The 20,786-nt window shown below is 39.6% G+C and overlaps 2 protein-coding genes across 2 annotated transcripts in view; one reads left to right on the forward strand and one right to left on the reverse strand.

Annotated features, from left to right (window-relative positions):
* Window positions 1-7,161, reverse strand: part of IARS2 (isoleucyl-tRNA synthetase 2, mitochondrial) — a 28,900-nt gene extending 21,739 nt beyond the window's left edge. The window contains exons 1-9 of the mRNA XM_063328414.1: window positions 6,866-7,161; window positions 6,150-6,272; window positions 4,917-5,073; window positions 3,671-3,819; window positions 3,529-3,578; window positions 3,321-3,430; window positions 3,145-3,235; window positions 2,628-2,743; window positions 827-996 (exon numbers count right to left, since the gene is read on the reverse strand). Coding sequence (XP_063184484.1) covers window positions 827-996; window positions 2,628-2,743; window positions 3,145-3,235; window positions 3,321-3,430; window positions 3,529-3,578; window positions 3,671-3,819; window positions 4,917-5,073; window positions 6,150-6,272; window positions 6,866-7,096 — 1,197 coding nt within the window. The 5' untranslated portion in view covers window positions 7,097-7,161. The remainder of the gene's footprint in view (window positions 1-826; window positions 997-2,627; window positions 2,744-3,144; window positions 3,236-3,320; window positions 3,431-3,528; window positions 3,579-3,670; window positions 3,820-4,916; window positions 5,074-6,149; window positions 6,273-6,865) is intronic.
* A 48-nt stretch (window positions 7,162-7,209) lies between these two features.
* On the forward strand, window positions 7,210-20,099 carry BPNT1 (3'(2'), 5'-bisphosphate nucleotidase 1). The gene is made up of 9 exons (XM_063328415.1): window positions 7,210-7,435; window positions 12,701-12,825; window positions 14,565-14,669; window positions 14,914-15,021; window positions 15,520-15,568; window positions 16,606-16,697; window positions 17,692-17,889; window positions 18,038-18,143; window positions 19,491-20,099. Exons 2-9 carry the CDS (start codon window positions 12,709-12,711, stop codon window positions 19,637-19,639), a joined length of 924 nt encoding a protein of 307 aa, XP_063184485.1. The 5' UTR covers window positions 7,210-7,435; window positions 12,701-12,708; the 3' UTR covers window positions 19,640-20,099.
* The last annotated feature ends 687 nt before the right edge of the window (window positions 20,100-20,786 follow it).

Below are 20,786 nucleotides of genomic sequence, written 5' to 3' on the forward strand. Positions count from 1 at the left end.
AGTAACTACTTTTCTGATGAACAGCAAAGTAGGCTATATTTAGGTACACTTCAGATTTAGTGAACTGCAATTTAGTTATCTACCAGGCAAGTGTATTTTACTTATCAGAAGAAATGAGCACCATTACATTTGCCAATATACCACAACTGTCTTACATCAACTCGCTGGTTCGTATTGCAATGACTTTCCAAATTAACAGTGAGAACCAAAACCAAACAAACAAAACCCCAAGAAAAAGCCTACCCTCAAAAAAAACCCAAACCAGAAACATGAGTATAATCAGGTTCTGAAACATCTCAAGAGTCACCTCTTTAAAAACGGTAACACAGAAAAAGAATACCCTGCAACTTCCTTTCCATCAAATACAAACTGATTATGCATAACTGAACTGTATGTATGTGTTTAGAACCAGATCTGCTGAAAAAAAATAGTAATAATGACCTACATAACTGTTGATTTACTGGTCTGCAAGATAGAGCTTTAAAAGCCAATTCTGAGTACTGAGAGCCCATATCTGAGAATTGTTGTCTGTCCTTTTAAAAAAAACCCCAAAAGCAAAAACACAGAGAGATGAGAAATCAGAGCCTATTCTACCACTTCCCTGTAAGCTTTCACTAGCAGATGGATGAGAAACGTCATCCTATTATTTTGATACCCACTTTTTAAAGGTTAGTCCTGCATTCCTGCAGGCATTAGTGATACTCCCGCTTACGTGAATGCTTCAAAACATTTTCAAGTTTTATGCAGAAATTACAACAATCACTTTAGTGGCACATGATCAAACAGTTGCAGGAAATCAAGAGCAACAGCTGAAAAAATAAAGTACCGTGGGTAACTGGTGGTGGGAAGCTACGCTGTAGTCTTCCATACCATGAGCTGGGGCTGTATGAACTAATCCTGTGCCTTTTGCCATTGTCACATGATTTGCAGGTAACAGAGGAGAGACTCTGCCAGGAATTGTGGGATGAGCACAAGAACCATCTGCCAAATCTGCACCTGGGGGTGAAAAAAAAAAAAACGCAGTGAAAATAGAGAAACAATTCATGCATTCAGCTGCTTTTATCAGAGAGCAGAAATGGAACAATTATCAGCAAGTGTATGCACAGGATACTATTCAGATGTACCACTTCTTTATCTTGTTTGTGGGTTCCCATCCAAATACTTTCAAATTCTCTGCACTGTTAATCTTGCACACAGACTTTTTTCCCTTTGAAGAAAAAAACTTTCCTTCTACCTTAGATAATGGTATTCTGTTAGTAGTGACATTCCACTTAGAGACACTCCACACACTCCCATTCCTTGGGGAACACTATCTCAGTGTTCCAGAAAAGGATCTCGATAATGATTTAGTAGGCTAAAAACCTTGAATTTGGGATCTATTCCTTGTTCTGCCACTAAGTCCTAGTATTGTCATGAAGTATTAATTTAAATTTTCTAAATTACATACAAATAAAGGGAGTACAGCGTGAATAAAGCTAGTGACAATTTAAGGTTAAAACAAATGCTGAAGAAATCAGTAGTAAAGCTTGGCTGAAAGTCAAGAATCACAGAGCTTCAAGAATGCCTCATGTGACAAAACGGCCATCATTGAATGCTTTCTTCTTAGAAGGAACATTTTTAGGAACTGCTGTCAGAAAGGCAACAAATATAACTAATAACTGAATATACGGGAAGATAAGAAGAACAGGTTCTAATATTAAATTTCTTTTCAAGAAGGTAGAACTCTACTGTTGTATGTTATCTGCAAATCATGTGATTCAAGAAGGTGAAACCTGTGAGAACACCTCCAGGTAATTTTATCATCAGGTAAAAACAAGATTATTAAGCAGAAACAGACATTTTTTCTTCCGCTCTGAAAAAGAGGGCATGGAGAGACACGAAAACAACCTGAAAAGAAAGAGTCACATATAAACAGATTTTCCACCGCCTTTAAATACAGATATATCCAGCACTGAATCACAGATAAATGATGAATAAAAATGAATAAAGTTCACAGATGACACATTAAATCCCAATTCATGACAGTGAATCGGAAGTCTGCCTATTAAGAAGTATCACTATGCAGTTTGTTAAGACATAAACTTAACTGCTTTAGTTTGTCCGTACAGACGACAGTCACCTCCAATACCTCAATAGCCTTCATGGTTGTGGTGAAGGCTTAAAACACATCTTAACAATGAAAAACTTGGAAAGTAACATGAAATAACAACAGCAGCTGATAGTGCTACCAATTCTGCTACACTAGGTAATTTTAATAGTTTTCATAGAATTTAGCAATCAGGCAGTCTGCAAGCACACTTGAAATTAGCCCCTTGTTCTCATAAGCAAGGGATGAAAAAGACAAACCGTGTCTTTTTCAGTGTAATTAAGATTTTCACACTGAACAGACTTCCACTCTGTGTTTAAGTTTTCCAAGTGTGAATTGAGATTTTAAGAAGTACTTTGAAATCTACAGATGAAAATTTGAGCTACAATACACCAATACAAAGTCTGACAGATTATTGCTCCTCTTTGGATTATTTTAGTGAAGCATGTTCTCAAAATATAAACATAATACATCAGAACTGAAGCAGTTTTCAGACACCTGCAAGCAGATTTCTAAGCAACTTAACAACAGTAAAGCCTACCTTTACACGTTGACATAACCTCAAACTGTGTGTCCAAAACAGCAGCTGTAGATTCAACTCTATCTGCAGCTAGAATGAAGCGCTCACCAGTAGTTGTACATTTCACAATTGCGTATCTACAATACAAATATATATTTGTGATACTAAACCATTGCAAATGCCATAAAGCTAGAAATGTTTGAAGGCTCCATCTCTAAAAGACAGAAAAATTGTTTTAAGATCTACATGCCCAATTCACTCTTAAATCTCAAAAGAATTTGAAGATAATGTAACTTCTAAACTTGTAACTTGTATTTCTTTCTAAGAAGAAATGACTTTAAAAAAAAAAGAAAGCAGAAACTAATACAGTAAGAGATATAGAACAAAGCTTACAATTGTGTCACGTACAAAAAAAAAGGAAACAACACAAAAAAGATGCCTTAAATAAAATGTAATGCTAGTCCAGAACTTTTTAACTTTGCTGATGAATATTAGTGAGTACTAACACAGATCACTGAACCAAGTCAAAGACACATACTCTGAATCTGGCATGTAACAAACTGCTTGATTGGCTGGCACAGTCCAAGGCTGCGTAGTCCAGACTAGCACACTCGCAGGGGTTGATCCATCTATAGATGCAAATTGGAAGTACTTTACTTACAATTATAATAAAAATAAAAGCCAGCAGTCTTAAAATCTATACAGAAGTCATACCTATCACAGAAGTCAGCTTAGGTGGTGACTTTAATAGGGGAAATTTCATATACACAGAACGACTGACATGCTGCTCATTGTATTCAAGCTCTGCTTCAGCCAAGGCTGTTCTGGATAGATATCAAACAGAAGTTAACATGCTTGAACATGAAAAACTATTAATATTGTTGCTAAGATTTTAAAGACAAAATAGTAAGTTGATTCTTACTTTGCTGAAGGGGACCAGAACACAGGTTTATAGTCCTGATAAATGTAACCCTAAAGAGGAAAGGGGGGGTGGGGGGGAAGAAAGTTAAGAGAATCAAAACTCATGACATATCAAAACACACTTCAGCAAAATTTCAACATACCTTACAATACATTTTGTAGAAGACTCTCAGCTGGTTTGCCTCATACTTTGGATCAAATGTACGGTAGCAGTTAGCCCAATCTGCCATTACACCCCAACGAATGAAGGCGGATTTCTGTTTCTCAATTGCTCTTTCTGCAAATTCTCTGGCTGAAGGGAATAGTTCCATTAAGCACACGATTTATCCACTAAGATCGATATAATACCATTTAAAATATGCTACTGAAGTTTTTTAGAAAAGCCTGAGCTGAACAGATTGAAACTATGCACTAATTACTGATATGGATTAAGTAGATTATTACGTCCCCAAAAAATATATATATTTCAGAGACATAGCTACCTAAAGTAACCACAAAGAGTAAAGAGATCTAGGTGTGGCATTTTTTGACTAATATCAGGACATACAGCAAGCACGTCTCTGGAATATAAACTTTCTTTTTAAGGAACGTGGGGGAAAAAAAAAGGTAGATTTAGTTACGAAGAACAATTTCTCAAAATGCATTCTCAATTAATGTAAAATAAATGAGTGAAAATTAACCACCTCTGTTGATGCTGATCAAAACTTTTCAAAGCAATGTATATCTGAAAATAAGTTAGCCCATTTTATTGCCACAGTTTCAAGCTAAAGCAGTTTAAATTGCTCATTACAAATAGCTTTGCAGATGAATGTTGATGTCTTTCAATACCTATGGTATTTGAAATTACTTCCTCAAAACAGTTCCCATATAATACAGACTAACTTTCTCTGAAAAGATCACCCCTATAGTTTTGTAGTATTGTTAAAAACACAGTTAACAAATACATTCCTACTTATGACACCGAGATGAGCTGTCAAAGCCTGATTTTTACATCTGTCTCTTCGGCTTCTTATCAAATTCAGTCTTCAAAAACCAAAAGGATGGTGATCTAATAAATACCATTTTCATGACGCTACACAGTTAAGCAAAGCAGAAATACAGATCCTCTGCCCTCCTCCTGTTTTTTTAAACTCGAGGTCAATGCTATGCATGTTCATTACAGCAACAAGTTAAGCCTGTGTTCAATTATCCCATTTCATAAGATTACATTGTACTCAATCTGCTTGGCAAATACGTAGAGTGATCACAGAAAACGTCACCGACAGCAAACAGAAAAGCCCACAGTGAAGTACAAAAGCTACATATAAAGCATAAAATACAAAATATGAACAGGCTGTACAAATACTTAAGCCAACATTTTCTATAAAGATATTGCAAACAGTAATTTACCTCTCTGTCGAATTTCCATTGGCGAAAGATTTTCAGCTCCTTTGACTTCTGATAATGCCTTCAACTCAATTGGCAATCCATGACAATCCCATCCTGGCACATAATGTACTTTATAACCTCTCATTACATAGAAACGATTAGTGATGTCTTTCAAAATCTGCAAGGACACGAGGGTCTGTTATCACTTTAGCTCCCCCAGGTGGAATAGCTACATTATTAAGGTCCTCTTACAAAAAGCCAACCACCCCGCACGACTACAAAAGGCTGCATTATAAATTTATGTTTAAGACACTGCATTTGTGATTTTTCTTATCCATCATTCTGTATTTTGGCAGAACCTCTAAGAACCTCTGATCAAAGGAGTTCACATTCAGTATAACTGAAAGATGCAGTTTACACACTTGTGAGACTTGAAGTGAACAAATCCTGCTTGCTCACATTTTTAAAACATTGAGCTGCATCTACAGTGTTGGCCTAGTGCATACCATTAACAAATTTTTTTAGATGATCACTTATATCAAAAAACATTTTCACATGTTCAGCGCTAGCACCGTAAGAAGCTGTGGGTCACGTTGTAGTCTTTCCCACTTTGTAGCATATGTAACTGCGTCACTCTCAGGACTGAATCTAAACACATCCAAATGTATTTAGAAGTACTCTTTTAAAGCTGAAATTTATATTTTAAAAGCCATCAACATTTGTTCGCTGTGGTTCTACTGAGGACACCCAGAAAAAAATAAACGCAACATAACAAATTTGCAAAATACTTAAAGGAAAAAAGAACAGCGAGTCACAGCTCACCCATCCATTACAGTAACATTTTTACATATATACGTATAGAAACATACACTCACCCACGTGTATACATGTGGTAAGTTCAATACACAAAAAAACTGTGCACATAACATTGCTTAGGAGTGAAGGCTGAACTTTCTCTAAAAAAACCCAAAAAAGTTCTCTTTTTACTGAAATATTCAGCCTCATAAACGAGCACTCAGCATATAGATACCATATACTGCTATACGGTATTTGTGTCATGGTATGGTATCTGTGTCACTATGGTATCACATGATGTCTACGTAACCATGTCATTTGGTTTTTAAAAGCCCTGTCTACCAAAACACCGAACACTTTAAAGTGTTATTGATTTAAATGGGAATAGAAAACACGCAGCACGTTATGGGAAGTATTTACCACTTCAGAACAGCAGAGTATGAACAAGTAAATATTTACTTTATTTAATGCATGGCCAACATGAGGATCTCCATTGGCATAAGGTGGTCCGTCATGAAGACAAAATTCCTGCTTTGTTTTCCTTTGTCTTTGCCATGAGTACAATTCTGAGAAGCCACATTTCTGTAGAGACAACAACAAAACACCTAAATCATCACAGGTCTTTTCACTTCCAAAAACTCTGAATTTTGGCTTCATAGTAAAAGGTATATTGAAAACAAACAAAGAAACACAGAGAGCCAACTTTTCTAATTCTGGAATAGAAGACATTAGTGGTTTAAAAGTATTAAAAAAGCCTAAGACAGGCATAATACGAAGCCTCACATCGCAGGCTCCTGTGCAAGCTGCTCTAGGTGAAGCTGCTCTGGCAGGGGAGTTGGACCAGATGATCTCCAGATGTCCCTTCCAACCCCTATCATTCTGTGATTCTGCGACCATTCCTCTGGCTCTCTGCTATCAGGAGGGCCGTTTCTCTTTTTCCAAACGAAGCCGTTAACAAACTTGAGAGTCACCAGGCTACAAATAATAATTCAAGACCCCTAGCCCTTCACCTTCCCCTGACAAGCAACAGCAGGCGACCTTGCACAGACACCTGCGAAGGCCCACACCGACGCGCAGGTGAGGGCAGCGATAGCGGGCCGGTAAACAAACCCCTACCCGCCCTCCGGGGCCCAGAGCAGCGCACCCCACGGGCAAGCCCCGGCCCCCGCCGCTACCTGCTGCGTCTCCAGCTCGGTCTCGGGCTGCAGCCGCCCCGGTAGCTGCGCGGGAAAGCGGCTGCGCGGCAGCAGCACCGTGTCCCGGTACTGGGAGTCCTGGCGACTCTCCGCTACGGGCTGCCGGCTGTCGGCCTCCGAGGCGGCGGAGTGGGCCCAGCCCCGGGCGAGCCCCACCTGGGCCCTTAGCCCGGCCCGGGCAAGCAACGGCGCCCGCCAGGCCCGAAACATCCTCAGGGACTCCCTGTCACAGGCGCTGGGTAAACACTTCCGCCTGCGCTACGGCAAGCGGCGCGGTGACGGGCCGCGGGGAGGGACGTGTCGCGCAGCAACGCGTTTTCCTCCCTATTGCGGGCAAGCGCTTCAGCCGGCTCCCGGAGCCGGAAGGATTTGGCCTGTTTCGAGCCCTATTTTGCGGGAGGTGACCGGCGGGGCTCGGACTTCGGTTTCGGATACTTCACCGCCTGGGCAAGGGGAGCAGCAGGAAGCGCTGCTGGCGGGCGGGGACAGCGCGAAGGAGAACGGCGCGCCCCGGAGAGGTGCAAGGGACGGGTCCGTCCTTCGCTACAGGTGAGCCAGGGGCTACTGTAAGAAATGGGGAGTTCTAGTCATCTTCGGCTTTTAAGAGTTCAGGGGAAGAAGGCCCAGTTTCGCACTTGCATTTAAAGGCACGCTGTGCGCCCTGTTTCCTCCTTTCATCAGGTGAAATTACAAATTTGGAAAACGGATGTTTGGGAAAACATTGCCAAACCTCGTACTTGTTCTGATAAACCCACTGTAGCCATCCTGCGATATTTACATATTCCAAAGTTAAAATATGTAACCAGAACTGCAGAACTCATTTATCTTAGTAGGTATGAAAGCAGGCAAATGAATTTGTCAACCAGTTGCTAGGCTAGGAGAAAGGACAGATGGTCTTTGGAGGACAAGGTGTGTTTTGAAAGTGATACGCAAATTTAAATTGAGGGATAGTTGTTGGGCAATCTTTGTAAACTCTACAGTTTTGTAAGAGTCAAATGTGTTTGTGCAAAGCACAATACATTCAATAATATATTTCTTGGAAGTATACATTAGACATTGCCCTCGTCGGAAAGAATGTGCCGTAACTTATAAATAAACTAGTTAATTTGAGATCAAACAGTTACAGAGATGAGAAACTTATAGCCAACTAGCACACACGCTTACCTAACCAAAAAAAGGTCCAACACACCAGAAAATGTGCCACACAGGAGATGCGGCCCTGTAAAAATATAAGGTACCTTTTGCAATAATAACGTACTTTGCAACTTTATTACTCTATATCAGGGGAAGAGGGTATTGGACCTCCCATTTCAGTCGCTCTTAATAAATCTTGTTTTTTGTAAGACTATTTTAATTTTAAGGTTTGCTTAGAGATTTCAGGCAGGTTCACTACAGAAAGAAAGTAGACTTGGTTGCCTTAAGAATGCCCATGAAAAATGTGCCCAAGAAACATCTTGAGTCAAGGTTCAAGAATGTAAGATACTATTTCTGTATTGTTCTCTGAGGCTTTTGAAACTTTATGCAAACATATAATAAACCAAGCCTTTAAAACAATTAAGTAAGCTTTAACCTCATTTTACAAAGCAGGAAAAAATGTGCCGTAAAAGGTCAAATGAAGAATGAGAAGCTGAGTATAAATTACCTTCTTCTGAACTCAATTCTTTAACCCAAACTTCCCATCTGATATGCTAATTTTTTACTCTCTCTCAAAAGTGCTCATATTCCAGATATTTACAGTATGGAATGAACTACATTCAATTTTCCTTCCTGTTAACTTGTTTCACAGGATGGTATATACTTAAAATAGTATCTGTCTTCCCATTTGTTCTACAACTTTCAATTGTTTGAGAGCTGCTTTTTGCCACAGGTGACATTTCCAAAATTTCCTCTGTAACCATTGTTACCAGTCTAAGATAAATCCCGTGTGTACTTTGGGTATGGACCTTGGCTATTTTACAGGAATCCAGAGCACTTTGCTCCCATTCAGGAGCAGTAAATAATAATTAACAGTAGCAACTGTGCTTTTTGAATGTACTTAGACAATCACGCTACTCTTTTAGCTTCAGAGATCTTCTGACTTTAGAGATGCCCATACCGTGTTTCTAAAACGCCGAAAAGGTTCTTAAACCAGCTAAATTTGGGGCTTTGATACCTCTAACATTGCTGTTTGCCTTTGCTGTAAACACATGAGGTCACACCAATACCATCTACAGTAGCTATCCTTATCACCTCATTATAGTATACTTTACTGAGCAGACTTCTCAAGCAAGAAAGGAAAGGTACTGTATAATGACCTGTTTCCACTTAGGCAATACTTGCTGCAATTGCTGCAAATACTGATTGTCAGGGAAGCCTAATGTATCGTCTCCTATATGCATCATCTTCTATGTGCTGATTAATGAGTTCCTCTCTATTTTTTTTCTATCTCTGTGTTCAAGTGTTTACTTGGAAGTACATAGAATCGTAGAATCATAGAATGTGTTGGGTTGGAAGGGATCTTTAAAGGTCATTTAGTCCAACCCCCCTGCAGTAAGCAGGGACACGTTCAACTACATCAGGTTGCTCAGAGCCTCATCAAGCCTAGCCTTGAATGTCTCTAGGGATGGGGCCTCCACCACCTCTCTGGGCAGCCTGTGCCAGTGTCTCACCACCCACATTGTAAAGAACTTCATCCTAATGTCTAATCTAAACCTACCCTGCTCTAGTTTAAAACCATTGCCCCTCGTCCTATCGCTACATGCCCTTGCAAACAGCCCCATCCCCAGCTTTCTTATAGGCTCCCTTTAGGTACTGGAAGGCTGCTATAAGGTCTCCCTGGAGCCTTCTCTTCTCTAGGCTGAACAACCCCAACTCTCTCAGCCTGTATTCATAGGAGAGGTGCTCCAGCCCTCGCATCGTCTTTGTGGCCTCCTCTGGACCCGCTGCCATGTCATAGAATCATAGAATCATAGGCTTGGAAGGGACCTCTGGAGATCATCTAGACCAACCCCCCTGCCGGAGCAGGGTCACCTAGAGCAGGCTGCACAAGAATGTGTCCAGGCAGGTTTTGAATGTCTCCAGAGAAGGAGACTCCACCACCTCTCTGGGCAGCCTGTTCCAGTGCTCTGCCGCCCTCAAAGTAAAGAAGTTCCTCCTCATGTTTAGATGGAACTTCCCATGCTCAAGTTTGTGCCCGTTACCCCTTGTCCTGTCACTGGGCACCACTGAAAAGAGCCTCGCCCCATCCTCCTGACACCCACCCTTTAAGTATTTATAAGCGTTGATAAGATCCCCCCTCAGTCTTCTTTTTTCCAGACTGAAAAGACCCAAGTCCCTCAGCCTTTCTTCATCAGAGAGGTGTTCCAGTCCCCTAATCATCTTTGTAGCCCTTTGCTGTACCCTCTCCAGCAGTTCCCTGTCCCTCTTGAACTGGGGAGCCCAGAACTGGACACAGTACTCCAGGTGCGGCCTCACTAAGGCAGAGTAGAGGGGGAGGATGATCTCCCTCGACCTGCTGGCCACACTCTTCATGATGCACCCCAGGATGCCATTGGCCTTCTTGGCCACAAGGGCACATTGCTGACTCATGGTCACCCTGTTGTCCACCAGGATTCCCAGGTCTTTTTCCACCGAGCTGCTCTCCAGCAGGTCAGCCCCCAACCTGTACTGGTGCATGGGGTTATTCCTCCCCAGGTGCAGCACCCTACACTTGCCCTTGTTGAATTTCATAAGGTTCCTCTTTGCCCAAATCTCCAACCTGTCCAGGTCTCTCTGTATGGCAGCACAGCCTTCTGGTGTGTCAGCCACCCCCCTAGCTTTGTGTCATTGGCAGACTTGCTGAGGGTGCACTCTATCCCCTTATCCAAGTCATTGATGAATATATTGAAGAGGACTGGACCCAGTACTGACCCCTGGGGAACACCACTCGTCACTGAGCTCCAACTAGACTCTGTGCCCCTAATCACGACGCTCTGAGCTCTGTCTTTCAACCAGTTATCTATCCATCTTACTGTCCATTCATCTAACCCCCTCTTCCTAAGCTTCCCTATGAGGATGCTGTGGAAGACAGTGTTGAAAGCCTTGCTGAAGTCAAGGTAGACCACATCTACTGCCCTCCCCTCCTCTATCCATCCAGTCATGCCATCATAGAAGGCTATCATATTAGTCAGACATGATTTCCCCTTGGAAAAGGGGAATCATCTTCTTTCCCTGTTACTTTCCCCAAAGCCTGGGACTCCTGAGTCCTTCTTGTGCTGAGGGCTCCAGAGCTGGACAGGTGGGCTCTCATGAGAGCAGAGTAGAGGGGTAGAATCACCTCTCTGGATCTGCTGGCCATACTTCTTTTGATGCAGCCCAGGATGCAACTGGCCTTCTGGGCTGCAAGCACACATTGTTGGCTTGTGTCCAGCTTTTCATCCACTCCCCAAGTCCTTTTCCGTAGGGCTGCTCTCTATCTTATCATCCTCCAGCCTGTATTGATAACGAGGATTGTCCCAACCCACGTGTAGGACCTTGCACTTGGCGTTGTTGAACTCCATAAGGTTTGCTCAGGCCCACCTCTCTAGCTTGTCCAGGTCCCTGTGGATGACATCCGTCCCTCTGGCACGTCAACCATACCACTCAGCTTGGTGTCATTGGCAAACTTGCTGAGGGTGCACTTGATCCCACTGTCTGTATCATTGATGAAGATGTTGAACAGCACCAGTCCCAGTACGGATCCCTGAGGGACACCACTTGTCACCCCTCACCATCTGGACATTGAGCCATTGACCACCACCCTCTGGATGCGACCATCCAGCCAGGTCCTTATGCACCGAACAGTCCACCCGTCAAATCCGTATCTCTCCAACTTAGAGAGAAGGATGTTGTGGGGGACCGTGTAATAATAACATAATCCATGTGAGTCCAACCCAAAAATCTGTGATCTATATAGATAGAAAAAAATTACAGTAAAAACAAAAAAAGCAATTAGCACTGTGTTTTAAAACGTACAGCGTGGTCAGCAATACTTCTTTTCCCTGAGGTAGAGAAAAGCTGGAAGGAATGGACGATTGCTAGCCTTTTGCAACAGTGATAGTTATTCTTCTTGGGAACTGAAGGCAGAGTGAATTGCAGTGGGGAACAGATGTAGAAGACAACACAATGGGAAGAATGACAAGATGCGCAGTGTCAAGGGGAGGAAGGGAGATGTAATAGATTTCCTTAAAGAAATCAAGAGAAGTTAAAAGAAATACAGAAAAGACAGTAAAATGTAGATGAACAGATTTTTGCATACAGGTGCAGTGTTTGCAGTATCTGCGTTTCATTAGCCTATTTTGTGTCCACTATTGGGCCATCTACAAAAGCCTATTTTATATTTAAACAAATAAAAATAGTAGGTAAAGTTGCTCTTGTCATCCTGTTTGGTAGCCTTGTACTTGTGTCTGGGCACAAAGCAACTCTGTAGGTTCAGCTCTGAAAAAATGAACGTATGTTCAAAACATACAAAAAATGAGTACTGTGTGTAGACTACAGTTTTTCTTAATGTTTATGATAAAGAGTTTCTGCTTCTGCTGCTGTTCTCCTTTAATGCCAGATTTTATTTTAGTGTGGAGAACTTGGTTCACTGTCAGATATTTGAAAAATCTTGTCTAAAATAGCTTTATATCCCTACATTTGTTAATTGTATTTTTAAAAAAGTCAAAGCTCACTCCATTACTACTCACTGGCAGTAACCCACTTTCCCCTTCCTACTCAACTTAAACTGTATCTGTTTGGAATGTTATGTAAAATATTTTCCTTCTTGTCTTCTCTTGAAGAGAGAAATGTACAAGTTTGATTTTTGTTTCTTTTCAGCATTCAGAATGTCTTCTCCAGCTCTGCTCATGCGTGTGGTTGCCTCTGCGTATTCGGTTGCAGAGAAAGCTGCAACAATTGTTAGAAATGTAATGGCTGCAGGAGATCTGGGGATAGTAGACAAGGTATTACTTTTACTTTGTTCCAATTTAATTTCTCTTATTAATGCTGAATACAGGTCAAAGTGTTATTTTTGAAGATCGGCCACTGGGGAAGGAAATACAGTCCTCACCTCTCTGATACAAGAAATATTTCGTATTAAAAGAGCACTGGAGAAGTGTCTTTTGACCACTATTTCTACAGAATGTTCAGACGCTTAAAAGAGACGCACCATAATTTTGTCCTGATTCCCCTCACAAAACACAAGCTTTGGATAGCATGTCAGAATTCATAACAATGTATCTTTCCCAATAATTTCCATACCTATGTTCAAGTATCTGTAGTACAGCTTAAACTACTGTGCCCTTGATGAATTTTGGATTAGGATAAATCAGCATTTAGTTTCTTAAAACAAAAAGGAACCTTAGATTTTATTGTAAATCACAGTTTTCAAAATAAATTCTGAGCTTCAAATTTAATTCAAAGTAGAAAACAGAAATTAAATTACAATCATCTGCATGAAGTTCTTAATTTGCGCTACGTTAGTAAGCTGCACTGATGAGCCAGGATCTTTGTTTTGACTACGCTACTAGAATTGATGGAATTAACTTTTGAATTAATTCTTGCTTTACAGGTATGTCACAATAATATAGACTGTGTTAAATATCTATATTATTTTCGGTCTTTACATTGAAGTAATTGCTTGTGTTTACCTTTTTCTGATAGTAAGCACTTTCAGCCAGTTGTGAAAAAAAGCCTGATCCTTTATGACTTATTGTCAGCTCAGACAGTAGATGCAAAATGAAGTTTTCTATTTTCGTCATTTGGTCAGTTATATTCACAGAATGGTGGGGGTTGGAAGGGACCTCTGGAGATCATCTAGTCCAACCCCCCTGCCGGAGCAGGTTCCCCTAGACCAGGTTGCACAGGAACGCGTCCAGGGGGGTTTTGAATGTCTCCAGGGAAGGAGACTCCACCACCTCTCTGGGCAGCCTGTTCCAGTGCTCTGCCACCCTCAAAGTAAAGAAGTTCCTCCTCATGTTTAGGTGGAACTTCCTATGCTCAAGTTTGTGCCTGTTACCCCTTGTCCTGTGGCTGGGCACCACTGGAAAGAGCCTGGTCCCCTCCTCCTGACACCCACCCTTTCAGTATTCATAAGCATTGATAAGATCCCCCCTCAGTCTTCTTTTTTCCAGACTAAAAAGACCCAAATCCCTCAGCCTTTCTTCATAAGAGAGGTGTTCCAGTCCCCTAATCATTCACCACTAAGAAAACAAGCTAGATTAATTGGACCTTTAAATCACCTTTTATTAACACCGTCCCTATATTTCTCCTCTTTCCTAATATGCCGCGTCTCTCCAGTGAGCCTTAAAATATTTATTTTTTCCTATTAACATCTTAATTTTTGCTTTTTCCTCTTCTTGTATTGTATCTGCGTTCATACTTGTATCAGTTTATTCTGTACCTAGTGTAGTATTTGCACAAATACATATGCAGTACAACTGCACCAGTGCATGAGAAGAACACAGCATGTAAATATTGTTCTAATACCATATCAATCTGTCTTAGCTCTGGGGTGTACAGCGAAACTCTGCTTCTTTCAGTTTTCAGCCTGCCTCTCACAAGATTACTTACTAGGTTGAAAATGTATCAAATTAGACTTCTTTTTCATTACCAGGTAGATATTCAGTGTAACATATGGGCCACTGTACTGTTTTTTTTTTGTTGTTTTGAAATACACAAATTCCTATCCATCCTTTGACAGACCGGGGACAACGACTTGCAGACCAAAGCTGACCGACTGGTACAAATGAGCATTTGTGCTTCCCTGGCACAGAAGTTTCCCAAGGTGACAATCATAGGAGAAGAAGTAAGTACCTAGTTTATTTCATACTAACAATTTAACTTGCTGTAACTTGCAGTGAAATTTGCTTTGGCCGGTTCTAGGAAATCATCTGTTTGTTTGTTTGTTTTTAAAAAAAGTATTTCCATCCTATTTCATCTTCCCATTGCATATGCTTTGTCAAGTAAGTTGCAAGCAAATCCACAGTTCTAAGGCTAACTGAGGTTAGTCCAACACCTTTTCCTAATAATTCTGAGAATCCTTTTGTTAGGAACTGTCCACTGAGGAGGTAACTGAAGAATTAATTGAAGATGGCCACTGTGAAGAAATACTGAAGAAAACTTGCCCTGCTCAGTATGCAGGAATTAAAGAGGAAGAGGTAATGTGGTAATGTTATACATATTTCACACTATCTATATTATTTACTGATTTAAGCTAAGAACGTATTAAGAAAAAAAAGGTTATTTGAACGTTGCCAATATTTCTTTTGGGTTTGAAAACTGAAATGTAGTCACGAGAATCACACCTCCAGAGCTAGAAATGCTGCATATCCGTGTGTGCAATAAAGGGAAATGGAAATTTGCTTCTTACAACTTGTGATTCAAATTAATTTGGAAGGATTCTACTTTGGACGTAAGAAAGTAATGGCATTTTTATGTTCAGTTTAAGCCTTCATACCTCTATTAAGGTATTTGCTGAGAAGTTCCAGTCAGTTTTTATGCTTTGTGTAAAATACTATTGTAGGCCTCAGTCATATCATAACATTAAAAATTTGAATCTATAAGGAAATAAAAGCAATAAAATTAAAATACATGTTCTGCACAGTAATTTACATGATTGGTATTTGTTAATTTTCCTTTTTTTTTTTTTTTTAAAGCTTGTAATATGGGTTGATCCCTTGGATGGAACCAAGGAGTACACCGAAGGTTGGCTTCTCTTTTAATTCTGCCGATTCAAAAAAAAAAAAAAAAAAAAAAAGGCAATGTAATAAAGCAGCATGTATATGTAGATAGTTTTATCATAGAGGTTACATGCAATATTGCTTCATAAGGCTGATGTTGGTTTTGTACTTTTTGATTTCTGTGGAATTTTTTAATTATTCCATTCAGTTCTAACCAGTATTGAATATTCCTGATGGGCTACTGAGTGACCACCAGTTTTTATCATTTTAGGGAGCAAAGGGCTGCCTTTGATTGCTGGCAGGTTGTCTTAAGTTTTTAGTCAAACTTACAATTTCACATAAACATTGAATTGAGCGACTAAATCTCCCATTCGCACAGGAACACGCTCAATCATATTTACATCCTCCTCTTCAAACAACTCAAATGCCACAGCTGTATTTGTAGCCCTTTCAAATAAAACAATACCTTCCCAGAAATCATAATTTTTCAGTTACAGGAAGAAACTGTTTTCAGCAGACTATTTTGTGTCCATAGAAATAGTCCCTAAAATGAAGAAAGAAAAAAGAAAAAAAAAAAAGAAAAACTTCCAAGAACAATATGCTGAAACCTCACTTTAGCCTCCTGCTGCATCTTTTAGTTGATTAATGTAAAATCGTTTAGGCAGGTTTTTTTTCCCCTTTTCTGGGAAAGAGATGTACAACTGTCAACAGATTGCTAGTTTTGAATACCATTAAAGAATCCACACCGCAATTATAGAAGAATGTCATCATATACTGCTATTTATTTGTATCTTTAAACTTGTTTCTCATTATGTGTTAATTATAACATAGTCCTATTAAGAGAATTCTACCTGGGACATTTTTTTTTTGCAGACCTCAAGGCTAAATGACTAAAAACATTACATCAAGCAACCTATTACACCTGAAAATCCTGATTAGTACTTGCATTTTTGAGATACCACCCTGCATATCAATTTATGGACTTCTATTGAAGGTTTATTTTTTATATACATATACTGTCTCTTTTTCAAGCATAACTACATTCATATTATTTCTGTACAGGTCTCCTTGATCATGTAACGGTTCTTATTGGAATTGCTTATGAAGGCAAAGCAATAGCAGGAGTTATTAACCAGCCATATTACAACTATGAGGTATTAAACGCATTGATCTGTTTCAAAGCATTAGGTGATTTCTAACTGTCACAGTTCTAAGCCATTTCTACTTAGCACACTTTCAACTGAAAAGCAGTGTGTAGTGGAGTTAATGTTGTAATATAAGGTGGTGGTGTTTTTATTAAATATATACAAATTTGAATGTTGGTTTCCAGGAACTGAATCTCTGAACAGCCATACTGAATCCTGAAATGTGTGTAATACACTTATACAGTATATTTTACATATATACTGTACATATTACCACAGTACATATAAAGTATGTACTGTAAAACAAGTGCAAAATGGTGTTTTTACAGTCTTCGCTAGAAATTCTTTGGTAAATCCATGCAATAGATGCATTTGTGATGTATGGTAACTGCCATAAATCTGCAGCCCTAAATAAACCAAGCGTACCTGTCACTGACAGCTGGGGTAGAGTGTATCAGGCCAGGTTTCAGGTGTAAGTCCAGGATGGCCAACCTACAGGCATTTACACATGTTTGGAGATCATTTCTCTATTATCTGTGAGGGGTAAAAGAGCTCAGGGTGCAGTCTGATTAATTAAACTTACTGGAATTTAAAGAAAACGCTCTTGAGCTGATATATCATCAGCTAAATTCTGTATGTTCTGTGTGATATCTATGGTGAAACATATAAAATGACAATGAAGATATTTTCAGTTACAGATTGTGCCTGAAGTAGAGAAATATACGAATATTAATTTGTCAGTCATTGGAAGCAGGACATAATGCATCACCACGATGTCACAGATAAGAAAATGATGTCATTGCGTTAAAGGGAAAGAGAGATGATTTCTCACTCAGGGTTCTAAAGTAGCTCTTTTTAAGTGCCACTGTTTAAATGGATATCCCAGTATTAATAGTATACTCCCTAATAAGCAAAGATTTCTCCAGGTTCTGTTCTCCATTTGTGCTTTAAATGCTGATCACTATGATTGACTATCATCTGGACCTGTGTACCTTTTTCATAGGCAGGAGCTGGTGCTGTGTTGGGCAGGACAATCTGGGGAGTCTTGGGCATAGGTGCCTTTGGATTTCAGCTCACAGAAGCACCTGCTGGGAAACACATCGTTGTTACCACCCGTTCTCACAGCAGTACCCTGGTAAATGACTGCATCAGTGCCTTGAACCCAGACAGCGTCATCAGAGTTGGAGGGGCAGGAAACAAGGTATGAACACTCCAAGTGTTTTGGTTTTACTGGGAGGTGGTACCTTTGGAAAAAGAAAATAATTTGCGTACTTGCATGAATGTACAGATGACATCCTTCTCCTTCTAAATACCTAGTCCTTTGCAATGATTTGCTCTATTCATAACAGATCATTCAACTTATAGAAGGCAAGGCATCTGCTTATGTATTTGCTAGTCCTGGGTGCAAGAAATGGGATACATGTGCACCTGAAGCTATTCTGCATGCTGTGGGAGGTAAGTTAATAGCATTCAAAATTTCAAGATAAGTGAAACTGCATCAATTAAAAGTTATTTATACTTTTTATAGCAAAAAAGAATTTCAAAACATGTATGTGGAAAGTAAAATAACAGTATATATGTATTTTTAAATAGTCACAATTCACTAGGAGCTTTGAGCCCTTTTAAATCAACAGTAACTCCAAAAGGGCAGGAAATTATGCTCTGAAAAGCATGATATGATCTGTTTTGCCCTGGGCTAATATAGAGAATAACTGTCAAATAATTAAAAAAGCCAAATTCCAAAATTTTGTTTATAATAATTTTAATATTTCCAAAACAAATGGCTTTTTTTTTTTTTCTGTTCGCTACTATTTCACAGTAAAATCACACTGTCCTACTAACTGGATATAGTAGTTTATTATTAGTAACATATTATATAATATGTGGACATTGAGTTCTTTCAAACAACAAAAGCACATCATTCAGTTGTTCCTTGTGTGTACAAACTCCAAAATTGAGTCACTCATGTAATTCAGTAATATCAGTGGTCTCCAGCCAACCTAAGCCTCTTCACCTTTCAAGGGGGTAAGGTAAGGGGTTAAGGAAGTTATGAAAAGTCTCACTGACAAGAATTTAAGTACTATTATTATACTATTTCTGCTGTTCACATTGATAGATCTTTTACCACCATGTGCTAAAATTGTGGGGTTTTGATCTTCTGAATTCTGTCAAGCAAAGATAACGGGCTTCATAATGAGATTATTTAACTCCTCTGCAGTCTCTGGTGTTGACAACTGGGATAGCTTTAAACAGGTTAGTTCAGGCACAAAAAAGCAACCAATCTGGGGCAGCACAGTGCCGTATTTAGCCTCCTTGTTATGTAGGTATCTCGTGGTTAAATTAGGTTGCATAAAGATCTGTGTTGCTCTTGTTAAGTGATTTCTAGAAACTCATCCAAAACCAGCTGGAGTACTATATTATGTTACAGTTTGTTGTATAGACTTACCCTGGCTATTACTTGCACTGAGGATTTTTCTTTCCTTCTCAACGGCCAACGTATTAACTACTCAGGAAGCATTTTAATTAATCCATAAGCGAGAGATGTTGTTTTCGTTTTCCTGAAACGCAAGGAATTTAAGTATTGCTGAAAGAAAATAAAATCATTAGTTACTTGGTTTCAGTTAGTGAAAAACTGTTGCACTTAAACTGGGAGCAAAGATGTTTCACATCTGAAGACAGGCACGTGTATCCCAAAGACTGTCTGTTTTTTTAGTTACATCACTTTTATTAATAAAATAGATTATCTCTCTCCAACTCAGGTTTGCTGGAATAAGGTGGTATGGTTTTTTTTTTTTTTTCTAGGCAAGATAACTGATATCCATGGAAATTCATTTCAGTATAACAAGGAAGTGAAACACATGAATTCAGCTGGGGTCCTTGCGACTTTGAGAAATTATGACTATTATGCCAGCCGTATTCCCAACACTGTTAAACAATCTCTTGTGCCTTAAAGCAGTAAAGCGTCTTCACTTGGCCTGGAAGGCTGGCTAAGAAAGTGAACTTGGAGAAAAAGAAAGAAAGAAAAAAAAAAAAAGGAAGAAAGAAGATAACTGAGCTTGAAATTTTGTTTTACAGAATCCGAACTGAATTCTTACATTAAGGTGTTCAATAATTTCAAAATTACATACAGAATCTCTAGGTGTATGTTGGATCAGATTGTTTTGCTGTGTTTAGCAGACAACATCAAAACAGTCTTCAACAAGTTGTTTTCCTTGTTCTTTGTGAGTATTCATTCTTCGTGATTGTGCTAAATATATTGCTAACAGTCCAAAACTCTAAATTACAGTCCAAAAATCATCTTAATATTCAGGGCACAAAATCATGTTAAGTCATTTACCTGATCTTGCTCAATGTTTTTTGTTGTATGTAATCAACAACAGTTTATTGTGTTAAATACAAACGGACTAAGAATTTGCCTGGATGGATTAGACCATTTGTTATAAAGTTGACAATTTTGAGTCTTAGAAATGACTCTTTGAATTTGTCAATCTGCACTAAGTTTTGGGATGGCTGAGATTTCAGCTTGTGGTGAATTGGGTTCTCTGAGTTTTGCAGGAGCCAGAACACAGTCCCACAGGGCCTCTGACATCTCAAATAGGGGATCCTGGATCATCCTGGATCCTGGTCTATGCCACCTCAGTCTTCGAGAGCTTTGGGCATCTTAGGTCACTTTGTCATACATGGGGACAACAGAAATGCTGGAGCTTGAAATTTTTCATGTCCAAATTTTGAGAGAAAAAACCTCCAGGTGCCTTTCCAACAGCCCCAAGAACTGAGGAACCTGACACTACCACTTCCTCCTCCTGTGGAACACAGGCATGTTAGGGGAGAGAGCAGGAGACAGGATCACCAAAAACTGGAGAGCCTGTTTCAGTCAGCTTTCCCGTAGGTGTGGGGGTTAGAAAAGAAGGATGCAACTGTTCAGTCCACTTGAACACAAAAGAGAACAAGAAGTAAATTACATATGACTAGCTAAAATTGGCAACCTTAGCCAAAACAGATTAAGTCTCTTCAAGCTGAATTTAGGATTCTGGAGTATCTTGAACCAACGGGGCCCCTATGTTTTCTCCAGATTTTGTGACCCAAGTTCCTCACCCT

The sequence above is a fragment of the Chroicocephalus ridibundus genome, chromosome 3, assembly GCF_963924245.1.
Source record: "Chroicocephalus ridibundus chromosome 3, bChrRid1.1, whole genome shotgun sequence".
Lineage (NCBI taxonomy): Eukaryota > Metazoa > Chordata > Aves > Charadriiformes > Laridae > Chroicocephalus > Chroicocephalus ridibundus.

Coding starts and splice junctions, on each gene's coding strand:
- BPNT1 (XM_063328415.1), top strand. CDS start 12,709: ATGTCTTCTCCAGCTCTGCTCATGCGTGTGGTTGCCTCTGCGTATTCG. Junction 12,826..14,564: donor ATCTGGGGATAGTAGACAAG/GTATTACTTTTA, acceptor ATCCTTTGACAG/ACCGGGGACAACGACTTGCA. Junction 16,698..17,691: donor AGCCATATTACAACTATGAG/GTATTAAACGCA, acceptor CCTTTTTCATAG/GCAGGAGCTGGTGCTGTGTT.